Below are 25016 nucleotides of genomic sequence, written 5' to 3' on the forward strand. Positions count from 1 at the left end.
GTCAACAAGGTGCAGCACGAGAGACGGCCTTCTGGTCCCCTCTAAATAAACAGATACAGAGAGAGAGAGAGGGAGACATGCATGTACCGGTACATGACAACAAGACACACCCAACCGGACTGGCAAATGCATGAAGATGGCCGTGTCCAACTGGATAATGGCCAATGACTGTACTGTATGGTATGGTATGCCACAAGTTTACACATAAAGCGCACAAGCTCGGTACAACAATGCCAAGTTTGGTTACGTTTTGTACACTCTCTGAGTTACAAATGGATAAACAAATCAGTTTTTTGGGGGTTTTGTTTTTTTAAATGTGAGTTAAATGAACACTCCGGGTTTGATGGCGCATGCATGAGTATTGCATTATGTTACGTTATCAGGATAAGCCAAGACGGCAACGACCTTGGACATGACATTCTCCAGACAGAGTCCTGATGAGTCAAATGAAGAGAAGTGAAGACAAACAGACACACACAATGTGAAAGCACCAAAGGGGCTCGACGTGGGTCACAGGCTGTAAATACTTAGCAACAGGGACATCTGCTGGTAGAAGATTGCAAATACTGGCTGAACTTTAACCTGCCACATTTAATACACTGGGGGACACACAAAGGGAGGAGAAATAAACCGCATACAAAACAGGCAGCATTTCCATACAAATGACACAACACAGCACAGCACATCATACTCAAGCGCACGCACACGCACATGCACACGCACACGCACACACACACTACAAAACTGACTGATCTATACAATACGGATTTGAATCCGGTTTCCTGCTGAACTGCTGACATTTTTACCATTGAGCTAATAGAGCCGTCGACTACCATTTTTCACTGACGAAAACGAAATGGAAACTACATTGCTGCTATGACTAAAACTAAGCTAAATGTATTTCAACCAACAGATAGAAATAAGACAGCAAATGTTAGGAAGGGACTAGTGGACAAGAGATCCAGTCATTTTACACTTGGTTGCTTGTTGAAAATAGCCGATTTACAATCTCTGAGCTTGTAAATCGGCTATTTTGTAAAAGTGTAAAATTATGCCATTACGACGGCCCGCCAAACTACATTTTAGTCGACAAAATGAACTGTAGATTTAGTCGACTAAAATCTTATGACATTTAGTCGACTAAAACTAAAAACACTAAAACATTCCAGGTGACTAAAATATGACTAAAACCAAATGAAGTTTCATTCCAAAGACTATGACTAAACTAAAATAGAAATTTGCTGCCAAAAACAACAGGGGATGAAATGAATCTTGACCATGGATGGATGGATGTATCGATGTATCGTCGATATCAAAATATTCACACTCCTAGTATAATTAATATTATATACAAACAAGTTGCAATACATCATGTTTATGCTATTACGTGCTGTGTATTAAATACAGTAATTGTAATAATCATATTTATTTACTTATACTTGTGTATGTGTGTACATACACGCGAGCAATCGCGCATGCATGTGTTGATGCATTGATCTGACATGCATTGTAAGTTCAAGAATAACAGAACTTGTAACATAAGGAGTAAAATGTGTACGATGTGAGGTTCCGCAGAGGAGCAAGAGTGGATCCATTGATTGCACATGAGCTCTGCGGTGTCTATTCTATATACTGCAGCCCTATACATCTGAGCAGCTGTAATTTCTCCCTGATTAGACTTCAGATTGTAATTACCTCCACCACCCGCCACCCTTATATACGTGACTTTAAAGGGACTGCTTGTGCCAGAAAAGCAATCTACATGCAACGCCGCCATAAGCGTGTATATGCGGTGTAAATGTGAATGTTTAGATGCAGGATGTGCACTGCATTTTTGAGTGTGTGTGCGTGTGTGTGTGTGTGTGTGTGTGTGTGTGTGTGTGTGTGTGCATCAATGTAGACTTGTGACTTTGATTCCATGTTTTTGAGTGTGCATGTGTGTGCATGTGTGTGCATGCGAACGTGCACACATTCTCAAATGGGTGTATGCGGGTACGTGTGTGTGTGTGTCTCCAGAAGGCCTGAGCTGATCAGAGTGTGGAGGGACAGCTGTGCTACAAATCAGAACCCATTTACTGGTGACAGACTCATTACAGCCTGCTCATCTAATAAAACACAATGCACATGGTCAAATACCATTCACTCCACACACACTCGTAATGCAGTCCACTGGGCCATGCATGCACGCGCACACACGCACATGCGCACACGCGCGCGCGCACACGCACACACACACACACACACACACACACACACACACCTCTCTCTCGGTAAACTAAACCGAGTGTGTCAATTGGAATGAGTCGAGAACCTGGCTTTGTGTGTGCGCTCATGCGTTTGTGCGTGCGTGTGTGGAGGAGGGGATAACCACTCGTAACGATATTTGCTAAAAGCAGAGTCGCAGTAAACACTCTCACACCTCTACTCACGGGTAGTTTTATGATAAGTGCACACACACGCATGCACACACGCGTGTGCAAATACACACACACACACACACACGCAAGCACGCACGCACGCACACGCGCAGGCTATCCTTATTTATCTCACCGTCTCGTTCTTTGTCCACACAACTCCTTCACATGGTTGGTTGAACTTGAAACACACATATTTATGCAATATACACAGGCTGTACAGTACAGTACAGTACAGTACAGTACAGTACAGTACAGTACAGTACAGTACAGTACAGTACAGTACAGTACTTCTTTTTTTTATCTCAGGCCAGGCGGCTAACAGATGGCCGCCCCACCTAGAGCCAGGTCCTGCTGCAGGTTTCTTCTCGTTGCCAAGTGCTTACTCAAAGGGGGAACTGTTGGTCTTGTATGGTCTTGACCTGCTCTATATGTCGTGCCATAAGAGACACTGACTTGAGATGACAGATATCAGCCAGTGTACAAACTAAGTGCTAGAAAGGAGGCACAGTCAGATGCAATGTTTTCTTGTGTGAATACAAACATCCCATTTTCGTCGGCCAGCAATAGATATTTACAGGCGTATGTTTGATTCCACTGGCTAATATTAAATCAAAATGACATCGCTTTCCATTGTTATCCTTCATTGTCTCAGAGAAATTCCACGCTGTATTATAGAGCTCCCAGGAGGCTGTTTTTTCCTATTATTTCTACACCCAAACTTCACACAAATCGTTCACATGTCTATATAGTCATGTGATCAAGACGGATCTGTCCGATGTTTACATAGTATATCCCGATCCGCTAATTCCGAACGTTGCTGCCCCACCTACTACCTGACCTGGCGGAGACATGTGCTGGCGGAGCACGTTTTTCTAGTTAATACTTTCTAGTTAATACTAATACTTGTGCATCAATCTTAGCGCTGATGATTGGCAGCTCTACCCAAAACAGTCAGGCTGAAAGAATGCCTACAGGACATTCAATATTGGATGCACACAATTTTGTACAATTGAGCACACGAATGCACTCGGCAGAGAGCAGCAGACACAGGACAACACCTGGACATCTCCACAGCTTGCCCATTTGGCCTCATGGCCGGGCGTGCTAGAGGGAAAGGTCATGGGGTCACCACAATCAATAGGTTTTCCTCCTCGTGGGAGCTGGAATGTGCACAGTAAATTTCATGTAGATTCGCCCATTACTTTTCAGAACATGAAAGACAAACAGATGGCAGTGAAAACATAAGCTCCTTGGCAGAGGTAATAAGACTGAGATTCTATTGTTTGGAACAGTCATTGCCCAGAGCCTGGATCAGTTATCCATAAGCCAGAAAACCTGGATCAGTTATCCATAAGCCAGAAAACTTGAGGCCATATGACAAACTAAACACGTCAGCTCGGTATTGAGCTTCCTCTAATAATGTAGTATTACATCCAAAAGCAAGCCCTTTCTGTCCTTCTCAGACTTGGAAGAGGGCTATCAAATATGTTTAGGTGAAATTCAGGGTTCATCTCCCATCTAGAACTTGTATAAATGACTGTGGCTAGTTAGTTAGTTAGTTAGTTAGTTAGTGTGAGAGTGTGGTCTAGCACCAACACCAACTGGGGACTCCTGGATCGCTGCCCTCCACACTCGTTCCTGAGCTCTACAGTGTTGTTAGCCAGGCTGTCAAGCTGCAGTGCGTCCATGTAGGTGGTACACTTCCACCCCCTCCTGGGTGCCTGACGCAGTGCCCTGCCAGCCTCATCCTTCTCTCTCTAGGTGGTGCACTTCCACCCCCTCCTGGGTGCCTGACGCAGTGCCCTAGCTGCCAGCCTCATCCTTCTCTCTCTCACTGTGGAAAGACTATAGTCCAGAACTTATATCCCATTCCATTTTAGGATTCAATTCAAAGCTCTGGTCTCACCCCTGGTTATATTTCAGAACTTCTGACCCCCAGCAGTACTGTGACGGCCTTCAGGTCAGCCCACCAAGAAGCACCGTTTGACATCCCACAGTCTCAGCTGAAAAAGTCTTGAAATAGGGCTTTTTACTTAGCAGAGCCAAGAATGTGGAACAGTCTCCCCTCTGTGTAAATTTAACTCTGAGAGTGTAAATATACGGGTCCATTTGATTAAATGTGTACACTCTCAGAGTTACAGTGCCATGAAAACATAAGATCAGCTGATTCTGTTGGGTCTTTTAAGAGCGGTCTTGAAACACATTCCTACTCTGTCTTGTATAATATATTGATTGATTGATTGATTGACCTTCATGCCTTAGTATTTTTGTAGCTAGCCACACTCCTGCACACACACACATGCGCACATGCGCACGCACAGGTGCACAACACACTCGCACACAATTTCTTTACAGAAAGGCTTATTTTTTTCTTACCTTTTTCGGAGAATTCACAGCCGTCCATGGCCTGGTGACGGTCCAGGTATATGAGTGGAGCTTGATATGACCTTTTGACCTTGATTTGAAGGACTGGGCTACACATGTGCCTGAAGAAAACATGCATGTGCACAAAACCCGGGTCAGCATTCTTTTGTCTGGCATGTAATGAGCAATAAAATGTACAATTTATTTTTTGCCATACGTTTGCTGAAAAAGTCGTGATTAATGAGTTGTGTCAAATGTCAAATCTAAAAGCTACACAGGCCGGCTAATTTGTTTTCCATTCATTTTCCCACGGCACAAATAAATAAATACAAAAGAAATCATGTGGACATCAGATGAAGTCTCTCTCTGCATCCAAAATAATTATTGAATAAAAACAAACTTAAAGCAACTGTTTCATCTTATTCTGGATAAATAACACATCAGAAACTTACCTTTTCAGAAACAAACAGAAGAAATCTAAACTAATCTTCTAACTTTTTAGAACTTTCTCAAAGTTATCTCACTTCCGTGTTCACTCTATAAAAGTTTAGGCTAACTCTTCGTCCAATGCTGATGACAGAGCGACAAAAGGAAAAGTTAGTCTATGCTGAAAGAATGCTGCAGGGGTGGTTTTTGTTGCTACTTAAGCATTCAGTGAGAGGAAAAAATGTCACAATGCCATCCTTTCAGGGGTAAGAGGGAGAGCAAAACAAGGGGGTCACGCAAGCCAAAATATGGCTGGGGGGGATTCAGCTCTGCTGGGAATAATGATAACTCCTCCAGTTGGAACATAGGCAACAAACTTTAAACACAAGTTAAACTAAAACTAAACATTTCATTCACGACTATATCACTTAAAAGCTAAATATATGACAGCATGCTGTGGCATACCTAGGAATAGGATTCTGTGAAAGTATTGCCACCAGCTAATGACAGGGTAAATATTGTAAAGAAGTTCAACGTGTCATATTAAATTGCACACAACTAAACAGCCATGGCAGTCTGGAAGGCTAAATGTTCAAAGAAACTTTAGACTTGAGCTAACTATTGTGGCCGCCCCAGGCAGTTCCAACAGTCCCTGTGCTTTAAGACAGTTCCCTATTGTCTCGTCTCATGACTGTATGTGTGTGTCTCCTCTCTGCCTGTTAGGTTCACACCCCTAGAAGCTGCCCATACCAAAAGGGACGGCACAGAACTAGAGTCACAAGACGCGCTCCCGCGGCAGAAAGGGGGAAGTTTGAGATAGTTTTGTAGAAGTTGTAACTGTCATCGTGGGTAACCACAACAAATACTTGACTGAGAGTTGACTAATTCCTCACTCCATGAAATAGGCATTGAGCACAAAGCACTTTACTTACAAGTGTTAAATATACTTCTGATGAGAGAGAGAGAGAGAGAGAGAGAGAGAGAGAGAGAGAGAGAGAGAGAGAGAGAGAGAGAGAGAGAGAGAGAGAGATAGAGAGAGAGAGGGGGGGGGGGGTCATCTCTAAATGAGTAAAGTCTCACCTGTGTTGTCCCGGTTGAAGTTTGCTGAACACTGAGAAGAGTTCAAGACAGGTGGGGATAGTTGCAGTGATTTCCCTAAACAAACAGAGAAGAGGAAATGCACCTGCCATTCAAATACAGACTGGCATGCAAAACTCCACTAATTCATGTCTCCACTGCAGGCCTATCAATTTGCTTAATATTTGAATATTATGAAAGGAGAGATGAAATTCTTTGTATTCTTTGAGCCCGAATCACTTCATTTAACAATATATAACTCAATGTATTAAACAACACGGGGGTATATATCTTCTTGTCATAAAAATAATGGGTTGACACCATTCAATTAGCAATAGCAGCCCCTTCAACTCAAACTTAATTATTCCCACCCAGACTGCATTATGCAAAGCATGGCTACTTGCTATCCCTTTCTGTTGTTGATATATAATCAACCAACTATCAACACAATTCTACAAACCCGTTTTTCCAAATATTTACAGTAAATAAATAGTGGTTTAACTGGTTTCACTGATCACTCTGACTGGTTTCACTCACAGGAGTAGTATATCCTTCAGGGGGCGAAAGGAAAATGTCTGCCCTCTGGTGGCCAGAGGGTCTACATGCTGTACCTGTGAAAAACAGAGAAGTAAAGTGATATTCAGCATTCATGACTCACCGAGTTGTTTTGATTTATGCACTAGTATTTTTTTATTTGTATTTTTTTATTGGGTGGAGGGGGGCTATAACTGTAGGCCACAATGGAAAACAAATGGTGCAAAATGACTAGAGTTTGTAAATGTAGTAAAACTCTGGGTGCAAAACTTTTTGTCATGAAGTAAAGTAATGCTTACCCAAACGAACATTGCAAAGCCATTTCCAAACAAACGTCACTACGAACTGAGTACGAAGTGTAACTTAGGCCTATAATTCACCCCACGCCTCTCTGTGTGTATCTATATTGTTTATGTATTTACTTGTGTTTTATATATCTTATTTTATCTGACTTTTTGACATTCTATTTGTTTGTTGTTATCAGTGGAGGAGCAGGAGCATCTCCCCCCTCGAGCGGCTCCTCCGCCGGTGTTTCCCCATTGGTCCGTCGCCCCTTGCACCTGTTAGACCCGCCCGCCAATCACACGCCACTCTGTCGGTGGGACTAGTCTCCAAGATGGCGACCTCCAGCGCACTACTTTACCATACATCATCATCATCATCGGCGTCGTCGTTGTCGTAAATCTTGCAACCAAAACAACATTGCGTGTTGCTGGGAGTAGTGGAGACAGTCAGTGTGAACCCAATGCGGGGGTATTATTAAAGAAAGAAAGATTGGTTAATATACGTTGTTAAAAACAAAGGAGGACCGTTGGATGGAACACGTACGGAGGAAACAACCCGCCGGGGCTCCCTGATATGTTTGTGTTGGTGCGACAAGAGACAAGAAGACGAGACGCTGCTGATCAGTGTCAAGTCTGATCGGATCGGATCTGATCCGAGCCTGGGGGGACATTGAACCTGTACCATGGCCACCGACAACAGGGTGCATTTCTGGAGGAGAAACGCCAAGGTTCCCGGGAGGTACGTATGGTGGTGGTGCATTTTGGTTCAGATCTGAATGATCCTTTGATTGCGTCGATCAAGGCGGTTGTTTTCTTTTCGTGATCGCGACTGTCACTCACTCACTCCTGACAAGCTCACAGCGCGCTGTGAGCTTGTCAGTGACAGCTTGTAGTCGTAGATCGACTATTTTTGGAATTATTTATTATTAGTCGTGCGACGAAGTAAATCCGCCCCGCCGCACTTTGACTAATGTCTCAAAATGTACACACAGTTGAAAATGTCATCTTATCTAAACAACCGGGCTAGCTCTGCCATTGCAGTTACTTGCTACCCACACAGAGGACATTATTTATTAGTCGACACGTTTTCCTTTATATTAATATTTCTAATATTTCTTGCAAAATACTGTCTTGCTCCGCGTCAGCGGTTGCCTGATAACCACCTTAGCCAATCACAAAATGTCCAAACAATGTCCACAGTTCGTCCGGACGATGGGATAGATAGATGGATAGATAGACACTGGAACAGTCGAGCTTTGTTTTGTGGCTTCGGTTATTTAATCATTATTATACTACAATAAAGTCTGGGGAGACATGCTGTCAGTTACTCGCTGCTCGGTAGTTGGCAGAGCTCAGCGTATCTGTTTTCAGAAGCAACTCAAGTGTGTCACATTAGTTGTGAGTTTGTGTCAGTTAGTTAGTTGTTGTCATGGTTCATGTGCTCCTCTCCTCAGTCTGCCATATGCTCCACTTCCCCCACTACTACTGCCCACCGTGTGCTGCCCACAGACCGGTCCAGTTCCACACTATACTGCCCACACACTGGTCCAGTTCCCCACTATACTGCCCACCCTGTGCTGCCCACACACTGGTCCAGTTCCCCACTATACTGCCCACCCTGTGCTGCCCACACACTGGTCCAGTTCCCCACTATACTGCCCACCCTGTGCTGCCCATTGTGCCCACACACTGGTCCAGTTCCCAGTCTTATCAGCCAAGACGTGGGGCTATATTATTTTGTAACCTCAGTGTTGTTATAGTCTTATTGGATGAGTCACTCGGAAGTTTTCAAGTGAAAATTGTGAAATACTGACTTTTTTTTAATGTTGTTATCAAATTATCTAGGCTAATCTATTTCCTTACAGGTTTTGTTATCTAATTAACTAGGATAGGGGGGGGGGGGGGGGGCATAATAGATACTGATATGGGGCATGTGCAATACAAACTATTTATTATATATAAATATAAATATTATATTATGTACAATAATCTTGGTGTGGTGATTTATGATGTCTGCATATTTATTGATGATTATAGATTTGTGTTGCTTTTGTTTATCCGATGTGCTTTTAGCTGTCTATGTACTGTGCTGTACAAAAATCTCTTTATTATACGTGTGACCCAGCAGCTAGAGCAAAGTGACCCACAACATAGTATATTGCTTATCATTGGAGACAAGCTATAGAAACCTGATCTGGCTGACATTATTACAAAATGCCTTGTGGCATATGTTAAGTACTAGGGCACACACTCTTATGTTACTTCACAAAGGAACTCTGCATGTGTTGGGGGTGATTACTTCATACTGGCCTGTTAAGTCTGCTATTAGTCGGGGTGTTCCTATTCCTAATGTGTTGCTACAAACACTGACTCGCAGCCATTCCCTACTCTGTTGCACTGTAAGTCACTCACTGTCTCTCTGTAACCCTCCCTAATAAGACCCCATCATGTGATGTTAGTACGTCTGTCACACATCGCACTTCACATAAATAATCAAAAGGTCTTATTGACAAGACATGACCGTTGTCCATTCCAACGTGTTTCCGTTTCATGTCTGTCTGTTATTATGCATGTGGCACATGATCTTGCATGTGTGGTACTACAGATTCCAAGCTCCAAGAGTGTGCTGCCTTCCCTGCATGGCAGTAGAGGGGGGGAGCTGCAATGAGCTGTCTGTTGGGGGTAATTTGAGTAGAGAGGCTCTCAGAGGAGTGGGTGTTGTCTGTCTTTGTCAGACTTGTGTGTCTCTCAAACAGTGGTGGACAGAAGGGCTGGAAAACTCCAAACCCAAACATACAGTTGAGTATGTTTGAACAGGAAAGCAACTACTGTAGCTGGTCCAACGGCCTGTCCTTGAACTGCTACTGATAAAACAAGGCCTAGGCTGGTAAACAAAACAAAACAGGCTCTGGCAGGCTCAGATAGTGACTGGAGCTAGTTCTGAGACACCAGGCTCGCTGTCGGTTTATTCATGCAAATGACCTGGATGAGGTCATCTTCTCTATCCTCTGGTGAATTGAATGACAAACCCTTCAGGTATTCTATATAATAATGTAGTTGATGTAGTTCTGTCTGTGCTATTTAACATCTGTTCAGTTGATGTAAGAAAAACAAATTAGCATTGGTTGTTGTTTAAGAGTTGTGCTACTATTTTCACCTTCCGTTTTATTTACACATTACAAATGTAGATGTGTAAAACAAGTGGGGGACTTTTTTTCCCTCTGTATTTCTATTTTGTGACTGAAAAGAAAAATGAATAAAAAAAGAAATGAGGCAGGATATCACAGTCTCTTGTGCAAGTATAGAAAACAGCAGGTGTATATTTTTAAGTCTCTTCTTGTGCAGGTGAATCAAGCCCACTGCTTTTGTGTATACAGAAGTGATATTGTCTCCCAAATAATGAACATATTAAGAAAATGATTGGTAAAATCAATAAGTAAAAATAATTTCTCATATCTAAATCCTGACAACTGAAGCAGAAGTTTTAGCTCTCTGATTCCCTCTTTTTTTCCCTCATGAATATTTTCCTCACATAGAATAGATAGTTAGAAATACTTTATTGATCCCCAAAAAGACCCTTGATTGAGGGTCTAGGACAGGGGTGTCTTTTTCTTTTGTTAAATGGAGGTCTGTAGGCTGCCATTAATATATAAGAACAGCCGTTAAGGTGTCAAGAACTAATTACATCCAAGTTGAGTTGAGAAAATGAATGCATCACCTTGTAAGCTTGAGGATAATAATGGTTTTCAAATATAATTTGACATGGTCCGCCCGCAGCCTTTAAAACCTCACCCACCGAATGGCAACAACAATATGTATCCGGAATTAAAGTCGATGAAAGGATCACTCTGGACAATGAATGGCCTGCGTCTGGCCCGAGTCCCGGGCCTCCGGCACTATGCCTGTGAGTCTGTGACTGTATCTGTGCTGGGTCATCCTCGGGTCACTGGACGTACAGTAGGCTGAGCAGCATGAGGCTGGCACCCCGCTGGAACAGGATATTATCCATGGACCGGTGGTGGACACCTTTAGTCGCACAAGCTGTTCACAGATTCTGTTCAAGAAGTCCACAATTAACCCATTTAGACGTCGAGGACGATTCTACAACTGCCTTCTAAAACTGTTTTTCTGAATAATCCATGTTTCTATGTCGATCGTTCTCAAACATTTTCATGTCAAGGACTCCCAAAAATAAAAAATTAAGAAATTGTCCGCCGAACTCCATCTGATAATATGTTGCAATATAGATAGATGCAATAGATAATATGAAGCAAAGATTTGAGTTAAAACCGTTCGCTCTGAAAGAATATATATTCAAAGATTTGCGTCACATTTTCACGATTTTTCAAAAATAGCAGACATAAGTTCATAGCGCGGCACTGAGCTTGTAGATCTGCTATTTTTCAACAGCTAAAGCATAACATAATGCTTAAAACACCAAAAGGGGTTCCCGTCCTGAATGGTTTAAAGCCTAATCAAGCTTAAAGAGGAAGTAGTCTTTCATTAAACAGAGAGGCACCGAGATCAATCAAACTGAAATCGAGGGAAGGTTTGAACTCTAAAAGCCTTAATCTGCAAGGCTCTTTAAAATGTGAGCGCTCTCTTTGATACCCAGAATAATGAATACCTGGCTGGCAAATGGCAATGCCATGTGTCTAACAGTCTGGGTGCCAGCTAGTAGCTCTCACTCAAATACAGATCAGATCCCCATGAGTGGGCCAGATATTCCAGGCTGCCACAGGACTTTCTCTGCTCTGAATATGTAATCCTTGTCACACAGTCAGGTTTTTTTTTAATGCTGTTTTTTTTTTTTTTTTTTTTTATCAACTATTTTTCATTGTTCTCCTTTTAGTCATTATGCCAATTCCCTTCCATGTGTACTGTATAGTCCTTGTCACTGCCAACACCTGCTGTGGGTCTGGGGATGGTGTTGAGTAGACAACCGGATGTTTCCTCTGATACACATGGTGGAGTCATTAAAACCTGATACTGACAGTGAGGAGTTTCACTGGGAGGAAGTAACACGTGCAAAGAAACATGCTATCCCTCCCAGTTCGGGTCCCTGCTAAACAGGTTCCCCCAACGACCACCTGTAGTAGTAGTAGTCGCTGATGCATTTCAGAGAATGCCCTCCCCTGCTGGCTAGACATAAGCAGGTTAAATAGTACTACATCCGTCAGTTCACACACAGGTAGTCTCTCAAGGCAGACTGTTTGACGATGGCTTCTCAGATTGACACACGGGTTACATGGTGTCTCATTCCCTCTAGTATACAGCCTGTGTATGGAGCACAGCATCCACCTCTCGACCCACGACTACGACGCACGTAAGTGCTCACAAAATGACGATCTGCATGGAATCATGTCATTGAGGTCATTTTTTCCCCCATTTTTTTTTAACGTCATTTACTTTGTTGTCTTGCTGTGTTTTATCTTTGCTGTGAGTCCTTTGACCTTTGCGGTTATTGTTTTTTTTGCAGTTAGGCTGTTATGTGGTGTGTTAATTTAGTTAAGTCCATGACACTGTTGAGTTGACACTGTTTGCACCTTTGTTCTGTTTTTCATTGAATTATCTTTACTTTGTACTTGGCATTTTTGAAGCATGTTTTCATCATAGTCTTTCGTTGGGTCTCAAAGATCTATCCACCTCATCTGTGTACAAATCTCACCATTGCTTTGACACAACATCCAGACATTTGTTTAATTTTCTCTGCTGTCTCTACAGGTTTTCCAAAGACACCCCGAAGCCTAAGCTCAACAACCTCAAGTCTAAGAAAGCCTCCAGCTTCCATGAGTTTGCCCGCAGCACCAACGACGCCTGGGACATTGACGACGAGGAGGACGAGGACTTCCTTAGTGCTCCCGTCCACCCTTCATCACTGCCTTCAGGCCTGCACTCCACACATCACCAGGTGACTATGAGACCAGGGACGTGCACACATAGACATCAAAGGGGGCTTCAGCCCCTGCCCTTTTACCCGTCTGTAAAACAACTGCCCTGAGTCCAGACCACGATTTACTATGGTAAGAAAGGCAAATGCCACTCCTTTCCATGCCATGCCGGAAGGCAGCATTCATGAGAATTGCTTTTTTTCCCGAAGTCTCCTGAACTTGAACACAATATTTTGCGTTGAACAAATTTGTTTAGAAATCCATCTCCACTAGCTAAAGAGTGCTGGGTTGCGCCCCGAACATAGCTGATCTTCAAGCTCTCTTGTGAGCTTGTAGATCTGCTATGTTCATTCTTGTCCAAAAGTGTCCTATTACGGGATTTCAGCCCCTGCCTCTCTATCACTCTCTGCACGTCCCTGTATGAGACAGTCATGAATTGCCACTTTGATGCAATCTAACCATATTAGCCGACAGATTCTTCTGCAGAGCTCTGGATCTTTCTTGAGAGATTAAGACATTAATGATTCATAGCCTTATAACGAACAATCATTTATGGAGCTTTATTGGAGCGTAATCGCGTTCTGTGTTAACTTACTCATGACACAAACAAACATTTTTGTGGTGAATCAATCGCACACAAAATTATTCTGTTGTGCAGAAATAGTTGTAAAATCTACTGTAGTTTGAACTACACCATTTTCTATTCTTGAGTTTCCTTCATTGATTGTATATCTTGAAGATTAATCTTCAAGATATACAGTCACTACTTATTTTTGGGCCTAATACAGAACTGTATTCAAAAGCATGATTTCACTTAAAATAGCCCTAAACGTGGTTGAATTAATGAATAACGTTTAGCGTCTACTACTGTATTGCACTTAACCACTTAAACTTTAAGTGCAGTTAAAGACGCAGCTGCTTTACCCATTCAGAACGGGAACCCCTTTTGGTGTTTTTTTTTTTTTTTTTTAAGATATTTTTTGCGGCTTACGCCTTTATTGATTTTTTAAGGGATAGAAAGTAGGCTGACAGGAAACGGGAGAGAGATGGGGGGATGACATGCGGTAAAGGCCGTGTCGGGTCCGGGAGTCGAACCCGCGGCACACCGCGACTGGATCACCAGTCCGGTGCCCAGACCGTTACGCTACGGCCTGGGCCCCCCTTTTGTTGTTTTAAGCATTATTTTATACTTTCGCTATTGGAAAATAGCAGATCTACAAGCTCATAGCGCAGCACCGAGTGCCGCGCTATGAGCTTGTAGGTCTGCTATTTTAGAAAAATCGTGAAAATGTGGCGCAAATCTTTGAATGTATATTCTTTCAAGTCAAATCTTTGCTTCTGGGGGGTCTCTGGAACTACATTTTTTCTACATTTTTTACATATCAAATTTTTGGGGTCCTTGACATGAAATATTGAGCACCACTGACATAGAAACATAGGTATTTCAACAAACATTCATGATTTAGAAGACCTCTTTAAAAATTTCGATGTTAGGCCTAAATGGGTTCACTATTTGGTCCACAGTCCTCTCAGAAGCCCCAGCAACAGGAGGATGAGGAGGAGGAGGAGGAGGAGGAGGACACTTGCACAGCAGACAGACAGGCGGAGGGCCCAGACCTCCAGGACGTACCAGAGGAGGAGATGAAGGAGGAGTGCGGACAGGTGAACGGCACAGTGGTCAAGTCCAACAGCGAGGCTCACCTCAGCACATCCTCAGGTGTGTGTGGAGCTGCACAATGTTCACTGGAAATGACAGACATGGTCGTTGCAATATATTCGTGCTGACTGTTGCAATTGGTGACTGTATGCAAATATTTGAGTGTGTGAGTGCACATTATGGGAGACATCTGCAGCTGTCGATGACTGTCGCACACAGCCCTAGCAGTTGACTGCGTTTTTATAAACCTAGAGGAAAAAACGTTAATATAATAAATGTGCTCATTGAAAGATCAGGAAACAACGGGATAGTTCTTATTTTATAATTGTGCTGAGACATTTTAATGTAATTTAACAACGGTCACAAACAATAATTCTAAGATAGGGTACTTGTCCACTTGGCTCTCATAGTCCCATTGGGCTAAATAAAGGGCCTCCCACACCGTCTGCGAACGCCGCAGGTCAAAACAGCCGCCTCCGTTATTTTCAATGAACCCATCACACACCGGCGGCGTCCGACGCGCGCTGGCGCCTCGCCTGACGCGCCGATAGAACCAGTTCTATTTTCCAGGCGTCGCCGCGCGGCAACGCGTCGGACGGAGCCGGTGTGTGTTGGGCTTAAGTTATTTAGCCTCTCTCCTGCTCTCCCCAGTTCGCTCCACGCTGCAGAAGCAGCAGTCTCTTCCTGTCTAAATAAGTTATTTCGCCTCTCTCTTGCTCTCCCCAGTTCGCTCCACGCTGCAGAAGCAGCAGTCTCTTCCTGTCCGCCAGATCATCCCGCTGGTCGCCCGCATCTCCGACCAGAACGCCTCGGGGGCACCGCCCATGACGGTGCGAGAGAAGACCCGGCTGGACAAATTCAAATACCTGCTGGCCTGTTCCAACACGGACCTAGGTGAGACTACAAAGCCTGAATGCTACTTGGTTGCTCGCGAGCGGATGGCACGCACTGAAAAAGGCCGATCTACTAAATCTACAGTTCATTTAGTCGACTAAAATGTATTTTGGCGGGCCTTGATGTCTTCGCAATGACTGATTTTACACTGAAAATAGCCGATCTACAAGCCCACAACGTGTTGCGCTGCGACGCACTGTGGGCTTGTAGATCTGCTATTTTCAGCATGCAACCAATTGTAAAATTACTTTTTATTTGTTGACGAAATTGTCAAATTCTCAACAGTGACAAAACCGAGGTAGTCCTCATTGGTTCAAAATACACACTCGCCAAGCAACCCAGTTTGACCCTCACCATTGACAACTCCTCGGTTGTCTCTAAATGTCTGCCCCTTTTATTGATTTGGTCAAATATAGCATTGATAATGCTGTGTCATATGTCATACTACGGTGTTATTGTGTTACAGATGAACTCCGGAAGCACAGCTGGTCGGGCATACCAAGAGAAGTCCGGCCGATTACATGGAGACTCCTCTCTGTAAGAAACTACAACCTTCACTTTCCGAACATCTCACCTGTTAACACATTTATCGCCGAAGTTTTCGAGCGACACGGCCAAAGCATTTCTAGGGGTCCCCAGCCAAAATCTTTCAGAACCCCTGTCATAATGACAAAATGATTATCGTCTATCTCCCAAATAGTTCATCGACTTTTCTCCCAAATCATTCACATAATTATGATTTATTCTCTTATTATCCTACCGTCTCAGGGCTACCTGCCTGCTAACATGGAGCGCAGAGATCTGGTGCTGAGGAGGAAAAGGGACGAGTACTTTGGCTTCATTGAGCAGTATTACCACTCCCGAACAGACGAACACTACAAGGACACTTACAGACAGGTAACACTTTGGCTGAACGGAATCAAACAAGACAAATGTATCACGTTGGGACAGTGAGTCTTATAACCACAGGCTTCAAGTCCTAAAAGTCCCTAGATTGATTTGCTTTTATATTATATTGCCATTGAACCTGGCTGGGCCGGCATATAGTAATTAACATTAGTAATTAACAGTAACTGACTGACTCCCAGTTGTTGAAAGCTCTCCTGCACATGATTCAATATTACTTGTCGGTCGGTAAAGGCCCGCCACCGCCTGCCTCTGATTGGCCTACCGCCACTGCCGGTCTTTGCTCCGTGGTTAGCTGACTTTCCTCCAAGGGGGGCGCCTTGGTGGGGGGTAATAATTTACTATTCTGTCCATATCGGGTTGCAACTCCAGTAGTGAACTTCGCAACACTCGACACGGCAACTCGCAGCCCTTAGGCTGCTCGGTGGTGTCTCCCGTGGCTCAGGCTTGCTAGAGACGGCGCCCCTCCGTCGTGGTCTAAAGCTATACTTTATCGGCCAAAAAAACTCCCGTTTCTCGGTTGTTGGAAAAACAGTAGCGGCAGAGGGACACGAACCCGGGCAGTGGGATTCGTAGTCTACTGATTAGACCACTATACTAGGCGAGTTTGTTGTGTGTGTGTGAGAACCTGTACTAGCCCTGTAATTATTGTGTTTATGCAAATAGATGTGGTTCAAGTGTCAAGAAGCACATGATGATTTGCATTGAACACTACATTGAGATTTGTAAAATATATAATCAGATATTTTATCCTGAATCCGTTAATCTGCTCCCTATCAGATCCATATTGACATTCCAAGGACCAACCCTCTGATCCCACTGTTCCAGCAGCCTGCAGTACAAGAGGTGAGCCACGTGGATCTCCTGAGGCTAGGCTAGATGTCTGTATTGTTTTACCCCCAAATAAAAGTACTCTACATGTGGATGGAATATTACTTGCTTTTAACACCCATTACATTCGGGTTATTTTAAAGGAGTCAAGAGATTCACATGTCTTAACTTAAGGTTATGCATTATCTCACAGTACTGTGAGACCATAACCAGTGCCATAATTATCTCACAGTAGTGAGATAATGGCACTGGTTTGCTGATACAGCACAGCCTGAGCCTTGTAACTGTAGCACAGCAGTGCCAATACTGTATCTCACAGTATAGTGCTCCCTCTTGTGTGCTATTGCTTAATTGTGTGGTGCCATAGCATTTGAGGAAGAGTCTGTACTTCCCCTTGTTTATATCGAGACACTGCTGGCTAATAATAATAACACAGTTGAGCAAGGCCTCATCCTCAACAGATTTTTGTTGGCTGTTGCAATTTCTTACAGATTAGAGCATTTCAAATGCATTTCAAGTAGTTCTGGGCAATGTGAACAAATGTAGATATGTTTCTTTTCTTTTGGAAATTTGTGGTCTTTCAGTTGAATCGGAAAGGAAAGTTCCGGAGACTAACTTTTTCAGGAGGACAGTGCTACAATGCTTGCGGGCCCTGTTAAAAAATGTGCATTATTACCATCTGGGCCATACACGAGAAAGATTTGATTTAAAAATATTATTGGTACCTTTCTGTCACTAGCCTCCAGAAGCCTCTCATTGTAGAAAGAGTCTACATGATAATCCTCGGTACACGTGCACAGGGTTATTAGTGTTTTTTCTGCTCAAATGGTTTGGGAGCTTATAAAACATGAATCCGTGCTCGCACTAAGGAAAGTAATGGTCTGCGTGTTGGTACACAGCCTAGAGTGAGGCTACACTACAGATATGGAGGGCTATCACTTCCGGGTCGGGCGGATGTACCTCTTTACTTTATGGCACGCACAAAGACATTCTATATAAAGGCAGACAGACCTCAAATATTTGGAATCGCCACTAGATCGCGCAGCGGTAGTGCTGCCGGCATCACTCCAATATGGCGGAAACGTTTTGTCTTATGTAAACACCTCAAACACGCACATAAACAAAAACATGCACGGTCGCACGTGCATACATACATGCATGCACACATGCACCCTTACATTCTGAATGTTACTAATTGCTGCTTTGATCCATTCATAAATATGATAAATAAATGCGTAAATAAATATATGCGAGAGTAGAATAGGATTACAAAAAGTTCTTGTTTTGTACAGCGTGACTTTTTAATGTGACTGTCAGAAGGGCTTTAGCAAGCCTAAGCCATAATGCGCCCAGCAGCATGCTTCCTGAGCAAACATCCTGCCCCTGTGTCCCTGCAGGTGTTCGAGAGAATCCTGTTCATCTGGGCGATCCGACACCCAGCCAGCGGTTACGTCCAGGGGATTAATGACTTGGTCACGCCCTTCTTTGTGGTCTTCCTCTCTGAGTTTGTCGGTAAGCTGCATTTGTCTGGAAAATTACCGCATGGCTGTTATATCTTACTTGGAAAACATGATACTGTATGTTCACTTAATGTCCGGAAGGCCCGGCTGGCCCTTTGTTGGGCTTTGTCCAATGATGGTCTCGGGGTAGAAAGATGAACCTGTTACCAGGTTTAAACAGCTTAAATGGGTTGTGAACTTGTGGACGCATACTAAGCTGAATAAAGACAAGGCACATGTTGAGACTGGCTTAACTTAATTACACAATTGTCTTTATTTACTATATTTGATCTGAGTATATAATGGCTTAAGGGCTTAAATTACTTAAATTACATTCGAAATTAGTTGCGTGCATTCATTTCCATGTTAAAAGACACTGGGACAAAATAAATATGTGATTTGCGACTGTATGTTTTAGCTTAACTACTTTAAACCTTGGTGCTCCAATTTGTTAGAGCAAAATAGGTGAAAATTGTTAAAAGGGAAAAAAGATTTGAAACAATCAAAACGAAATGGCAGATCTACAACAAGCTCATAATAATGCATCGCATCGTGATGGAATGTGAGCTTGTACATCAGAAAATAAGGCTTGGTGGTTATTTTATACATTAGGCTTTAGGTTTTGGGACTGGCAGGCCTTGATCAAAGGCCCTAGTTTAAAAAGCAGGTGGCTTGCGCACATCCAGTTCCTGGCTGGTGCTGGACTAAGGTAGATACAATACAGTGTAGAAGTGGTCCGCACACAGGCTTTGCTCCAACAGTGTTTATTGTGTTAAAACACCATTATAAATTCCCAACCACTAACCTGGTTGACACACTTACCTTCCTGTATTGTTTTTGCTTCTTGTTTTTAGTTGTTTTGCCTTGTATTGCTGTACTCGACAGTGCTTTATATTTTTCCCCTTTACCTGTAACTCTGTAACTTTAACTGCTGTGCCGCCTCTGGGCGACTGAATTTCACCTGCGCGTTAATAAAGGTTTCTGTTTTGAATTGATCTTGTTCCAGAGGAGGACATGGAGAGCTTTGATGTGGCAGCCCTACCTCTGGACACTCAGAGAAACATCGAGGCAGACAGCTTCTGGTGCATGAGCAAGCTACTTGACGGAATCCAGGTCTTTACAACAAACACACACAGTCTGTATTACTGTACTTGCGATCTGGGAACCCATTCAGTAAAACAAAGAAAAAAAACCTTTTCTTTCTTTGTTTTTTGCCTCTGAGGGCACCTGGCGCCACCTAACTTTGTGTAAAACAGGATCTCAGTTTTGCTCCTACCCCTTCAATAGTCCACTTGGGTGCTTCTGTGTTTATTCCCCCTAACAACAACAACAACAACATCACATGTTTAAGGCAATGATTCTGACAGATTCGGCTGCTGTTAGCAGAATCTGTCTTGAGAGATTACCACACGTGTACTAAGGACTGAATATGATACCCTTTCAGGACAATTACACGTTTGCTCAGCCGGGAATCCAGAACAAAGTGAAAGCCTTGGAGGAGCTGGTTAGCAGAATAGACGGTAAGTGTGGTCATCTCTTGGGTCGCCTTCACCATTAAATATTTATGATTCTCCAGCATTAGGAAGTTGTGTGTGTGTGTGTGTGTGTGTGTGTGTGTGTGTGTGTGTGTGTGTGTGTGTGTGTGTGTGTGTGCAGTGAATAAGAAATAAAATATGTAGGCCTACATACAGTACACACTCACTCCCTAACTGATACAGAAAATAGTGATCAAGATAATAGCCTGAGGACATTTGACTACTTTCTCCAGAAATGACACAAGCGTTATGTTACAAAGTTATGGGATAGGCAGCTTGGTGAATGAATATACTGAACAGAAGCACATCCATGGACATCACATGTATATTAATGTGTGTGCTGTCTGTTTGTCTCCGTCCCACATGTATATTAAATGTGTGCTGTCTGTCTCCGTCCCACAGGGGATATTCATTGTCACTTCCTGAAGTATGAAGTAGAGTATCTGCAGTTCGCCTTCCGTTGGATGAATAACCTACTTATGAGGGAGCTGCCGCTGCGCTGCACTATCAGACTGTGGGACACATACCAGGTACGATTCACTATCAGACTGTGGGACGCATACCAGGTACGATTCACTATCAGACTGTGGGACACATACCAGGTACGACTCACTATCAGACTGTGGGACACATACCAGGTACGATTCACTATCAGACTGTGGGACATACCAGGTACGATTCACTATCAGACTGTGGGACACATACTGTACCAGGTACGATTCACTATCAGACTGTGGGACACATACCAGGTACGACTCACTATCAGACTGTGGGACACATACCAGGTACGACTCACTATCAGACTGTGGGACATACCAGGTACGATTCACTATCAGACTGTGGGACACATACTGTACCAGGTACGATTCACTATCAGACTGTGGGACACATACTGTACCAGGTACGATTCACTATCAGACTGTGGGACACATACTGTACCAGGTACTATTCACTATCAGACTGTGGGACACATACTGTACCAGGTACGATTCACTATCAGACTGTGGGACACATACTATACTAGGTACGATTCACTATCAGACTGTGGGACACATACCAGGTATGACTCACTATCAGACTGTGGGACACATACCAGGTGCAACTCAGTGTTAACCCATTTAGACCTGACACTGGATTCATACCAGGTACAACTCACTGTTAACCCATTTAGACCTGACACTACTATAGATTCTACAAAATATCTATATCAGCGGTTTTCAAAGTTATTTCATGTCAAGGAGCCCCAGAATTAACCTGTATTTGGCTGCGGTCCTCATCTGAAAATATGTGTAGTTCCCGGGACCGGGACAAGTTTTTATTTTTGTTCTGTAAAGCGACTTTGAGTACCTTGAAAACCGCTATATAAATTGTATACAACGATGTTGGCGTTTTAACTTTATTAATAGAGGGTATGCTCATGCATAAAGTGAGTGGCAGAGTGAGTTTAACATAGTTTAATGCAATCATATACTGTAGGACTTTTCTGTTTGGATGTATGGACTATCAAGAAAGTAGTCTTTTGCCACTCAGTAGACGTTCCTTGTCATGTGCACACTGCATAGTACCCTCTATAAAGTACCTTGATTTTATATCCGCCCTCCTCTTTTTTTTTTACTTTTGAGTGCTCGGGTCGCTGCCGTTTCTTCTGCATTTTAATCCCTTTTATTTGATCTTTGAAGCACCATCTGTACTATTCTTATTTGCACCTCCACTGAGCACCTAGTTGATTTCCTTTTTTCCCTGTAATACTCTATTTATTATAAATACTATTTTTAATGTTTATGGCTTATTGTTTTATATCTTTTCCACTTTAATTATGTTCATGTTTTGTGGTGTTTTAATGTCATTGTTGATGTTGTCAAACCAATGATTTGGATTTTGTTTGAACCCAGGCTGAGGCGGAGGGCTTCTCACATTTTCACCTGTACGTCTGTGCTGCCTTCCTCATTGAGTGGCGGAAAGAGATCCTTTCCATGGTCGACTTTCAGGTACTGTTTTACAATCTAGATAAATCGCCCTGCTCATTTCATTAACAGCAGTCTAGTCACTCCTCCTCACAAATAAGAGTTACAATGTATGCATTATTCATCTGTAACAGTCTGCACAAACATAAATATAACTTTCTTTCTTGATTTTTAATCCTCATTGAGTGAGTTTGAGGAGATATTCGGGAACAGTAGCACAACCTTGAGGGCCTGCTAGGTGCAGTGTTGGGAAAGTTCTTTTATTTTATGAACTAGTTCAGTTCACAGTTTTTTATTTTATTTTTTTTATTATTGCCACAGCCTATAGCCATTTGCGCACCAGCTGAGAGACAGGGATTTAGAGATGTTAACGTCCTGTAAGTAGATGTGGAAATAAAACTAGTGTTGACTAATCAATACAAGTGGCTCTTATTTTGATGAGGCAGTTTATGCACAGGAAGTAGGTTTCACTTGTAAACAAGCTATGATGGATGAGCTGTCAAAGTACTAGTCGTCGCTAAACCACGTTAGCGACCATGTTTACAATATGAAAACTGTCACTTAGACAATGTAGGTTACACACGCTGGAATTAAACATCTAACCTGCAGGCAGCATTAGGGGAGTAATTCGTTGTATATACAGTATGTGTTGGACGTTCGTGGTTGTGCTAATGATAAACGGACAGCTGCTGCTGGGATCCTAGGCTCCTGCTGCTTAACGACGACACTGTTTGTGACTAGGTGTACTAGTGTAGCTTTGCATCTGCCTGTGTGAAAGCAGCATAACGTTGTGGCAGGATACGAACGTCAGTAACCCCCCCACTCACTCTTGTACAAAGTTGAACGAGAAAAAGTGGCGTTCACACACGCCAGAAATGAACGCGTTCACAATGACGTTCATCAGGCAGAAATACAGTACGTTCAGTTCACGTTCAGCCCAAATGAGAACGCGTTAGTGAACTATCGTTCTTTGAACGCGTTCAGGTACAACACTGGCTAGGTGGCCTTTGGAGTCTTGTTTTTTTCCTCAAATTCAAATGTCTCACTTTCTTTCTACTGTAGGGCCTACTCATGCTACTCCAGAACCTTCCTACAATCCACTGGGGTAACGAAGAAGTGGGACTCCTTCTAGCCGAAGCCTACAGACTTAAATACATGTTCGCCGATGCACCCAATCACTACAAGAGATAGGCCTTGGGCCTCCAGGTTATGGCAAACACTGCAGTAGGCCTCCTTAAAAATCTGACTTAAGTGTGCATGACAAATTTGAGTCACTCCAAACTTGGGTACTTGATCTCTCTTGAGGTAATTTGAGGAGAGACTGACATAGCTGCACAATGATTGAGTCTACATTAAATACACAAAAGGTTTAAATGAGCAGACACCACAAACTTTTGTATCAGGTTTTCTCTATTTGGGGAAAAAAAAATGAAAAAAAATATAATAATTGCTGTTGAGCAAGTTTTATTCCAGGGAATCTACAGGATTATCATTTCTGAGCCTCTGGATTAGTGAAGCAAATGAATAGCCTAGAACTCGGTAAACATGACTTGTTGTGCTGTCTGTATATACCGTATCACTGGACTGTTTTAGTATAACTGGCCATATTTGAGTTCTTGGTTTACTCCAATTAATTTGGGTCGTGCAGCATTGATTGTCTCACTAGTTAATTGTATATTTACAAGAACATATATATATATATAATATATATATATATAGTACAATTTGAAAGGATGATGAATGTTTGTGAGATCATCCTTTTAGTTAAATAATGAGGTGCAGAGATTATATTTTTTTCCAGAGTTCTTTTAGTGATACTTTCTATGGAGAGAAGTTGTTGGGTTTAGAGAAAACAACTCCTATATTTTATCAATATTTCTTTTAAAACCGTACTACTTTGGGTTTGACTGGCTCCTATTTGTCAGGCCAGTATGAATACTAAAGCTTGATTTGTGCTTTGCGTAGAATGGTGTCTTGTGCTGAAAATGTCTCACAACACGTCAGAGTGACACGTTTTGAGCTTGTAGATAGGCTGTGTTCAGCATGGGACACCTTTGTACAACCGAGTATAAATTAGACATAATGATTCACTCCAGGTTTCATCTTCAAATCCAGGCGAGCTACTTTGTGAATGGACTTTTGTTCAGTTTCGACATAACCAAACCTGCTTGAAGCAATCAATTAATCAGGGTCCTCTGTTTTGGACGCGTAATCAATTCAATCTTGTCCTATTACTGTGCCAGAACCAAGAGCTGTCATGTAGTTGTCCAGGATCAGAAATGGCAGGTTTCTATTCAGCAAATGCTGATTTTTGGATCAGTTTGAATTTTTTCCAAAGTTAATAAGAATAAGAAGGCTAAACTTCTGAGAGCAGTCTGTCTCTAAAGTTACAGAGTGGTGTTTTAGGTCATGACTGCATACAATAACTGAGGGGGAACATTAACTCTACTCTCACTGGTATATTTCACTCCTAAACATGGTAGTACCACTATTGACTAGTTCTACCGCTGCTATCAATAATAACTTAAGCACTCCATAAGGCAAGAGAAGGCGGTGTTGTATTTCATATAAAATGGGTGCGCTAATTTAGTGGCGGTTTGTCTTTCAGCTCGTTATGAATAAGTGGGTCAAGGGAGATAAGTAGGACAAACTTCAGTCCGCACACTTACCTTGAGGCTCTTGAGTGCAGGTGTTATCTACACATGGCCGGGTACAATGGGCAGGTGAATCTGACTGC

The 25016-nt window shown here is 42.8% G+C and overlaps 1 protein-coding gene across 2 annotated transcripts; it reads left to right on the forward strand.

Annotated features, from left to right (window-relative positions):
• Positions 1–7428: 7428 nt before the first annotated feature.
• On the forward strand, positions 7429–23675 carry tbc1d22b (TBC1 domain family, member 22B). Of its 2 annotated transcripts, XR_014569528.1 has the most exons (14): positions 7429–7841; positions 12827–13013; positions 14518–14710; positions 15377–15544; positions 16011–16081; positions 16313–16441; positions 17231–17296; positions 18679–18793; positions 19787–19893; positions 20225–20300; positions 20718–20845; positions 22208–22303; positions 23342–23534; positions 23585–23675. XR_014569528.1 is itself a non-coding variant. In XM_083769527.1 (13 exons), exons 1-13 carry the CDS (start codon positions 7786–7788, stop codon positions 23468–23470), a joined length of 1521 nt encoding a protein of 506 aa, XP_083625653.1. In that variant the 5' UTR covers positions 7429–7785; the 3' UTR covers positions 23471–23610. The 2 variants fall into 2 exon arrangements, 1 of the variants encoding a protein (XP_083625653.1); XM_083769527.1 differs by having other exon boundaries at positions 23342–23610.
• Positions 23676–25016: the final 1341 nt, after the last annotated feature.

Source organism: Protomyctophum parallelum (assembly GCF_964188405.1).
Source record: "Protomyctophum parallelum genome assembly, chromosome: 7".
In the NCBI taxonomy this organism is placed as follows: Eukaryota; Metazoa; Chordata; class Actinopteri; order Myctophiformes; family Myctophidae; genus Protomyctophum; species Protomyctophum parallelum.

Bases quoted from the DNA above. Each gene is read 5' to 3' on its own strand.
- tbc1d22b (XM_083769527.1), top strand. From the start codon at position 7,786: ATGGCCACCGACAACAGGGTGCATTTCTGGAGGAGAAACGCCAAGGTT. The intron at 20,301-20,717 runs GTAAGTGTGGTC...TCCGTCCCACAG, and splicing joins GCTGGTTAGCAGAATAGACG to GGGATATTCATTGTCACTTC. The intron at 22,304-23,341 runs GTACTGTTTTAC...TTTCTACTGTAG, and splicing joins TTTCCATGGTCGACTTTCAG to GGCCTACTCATGCTACTCCA.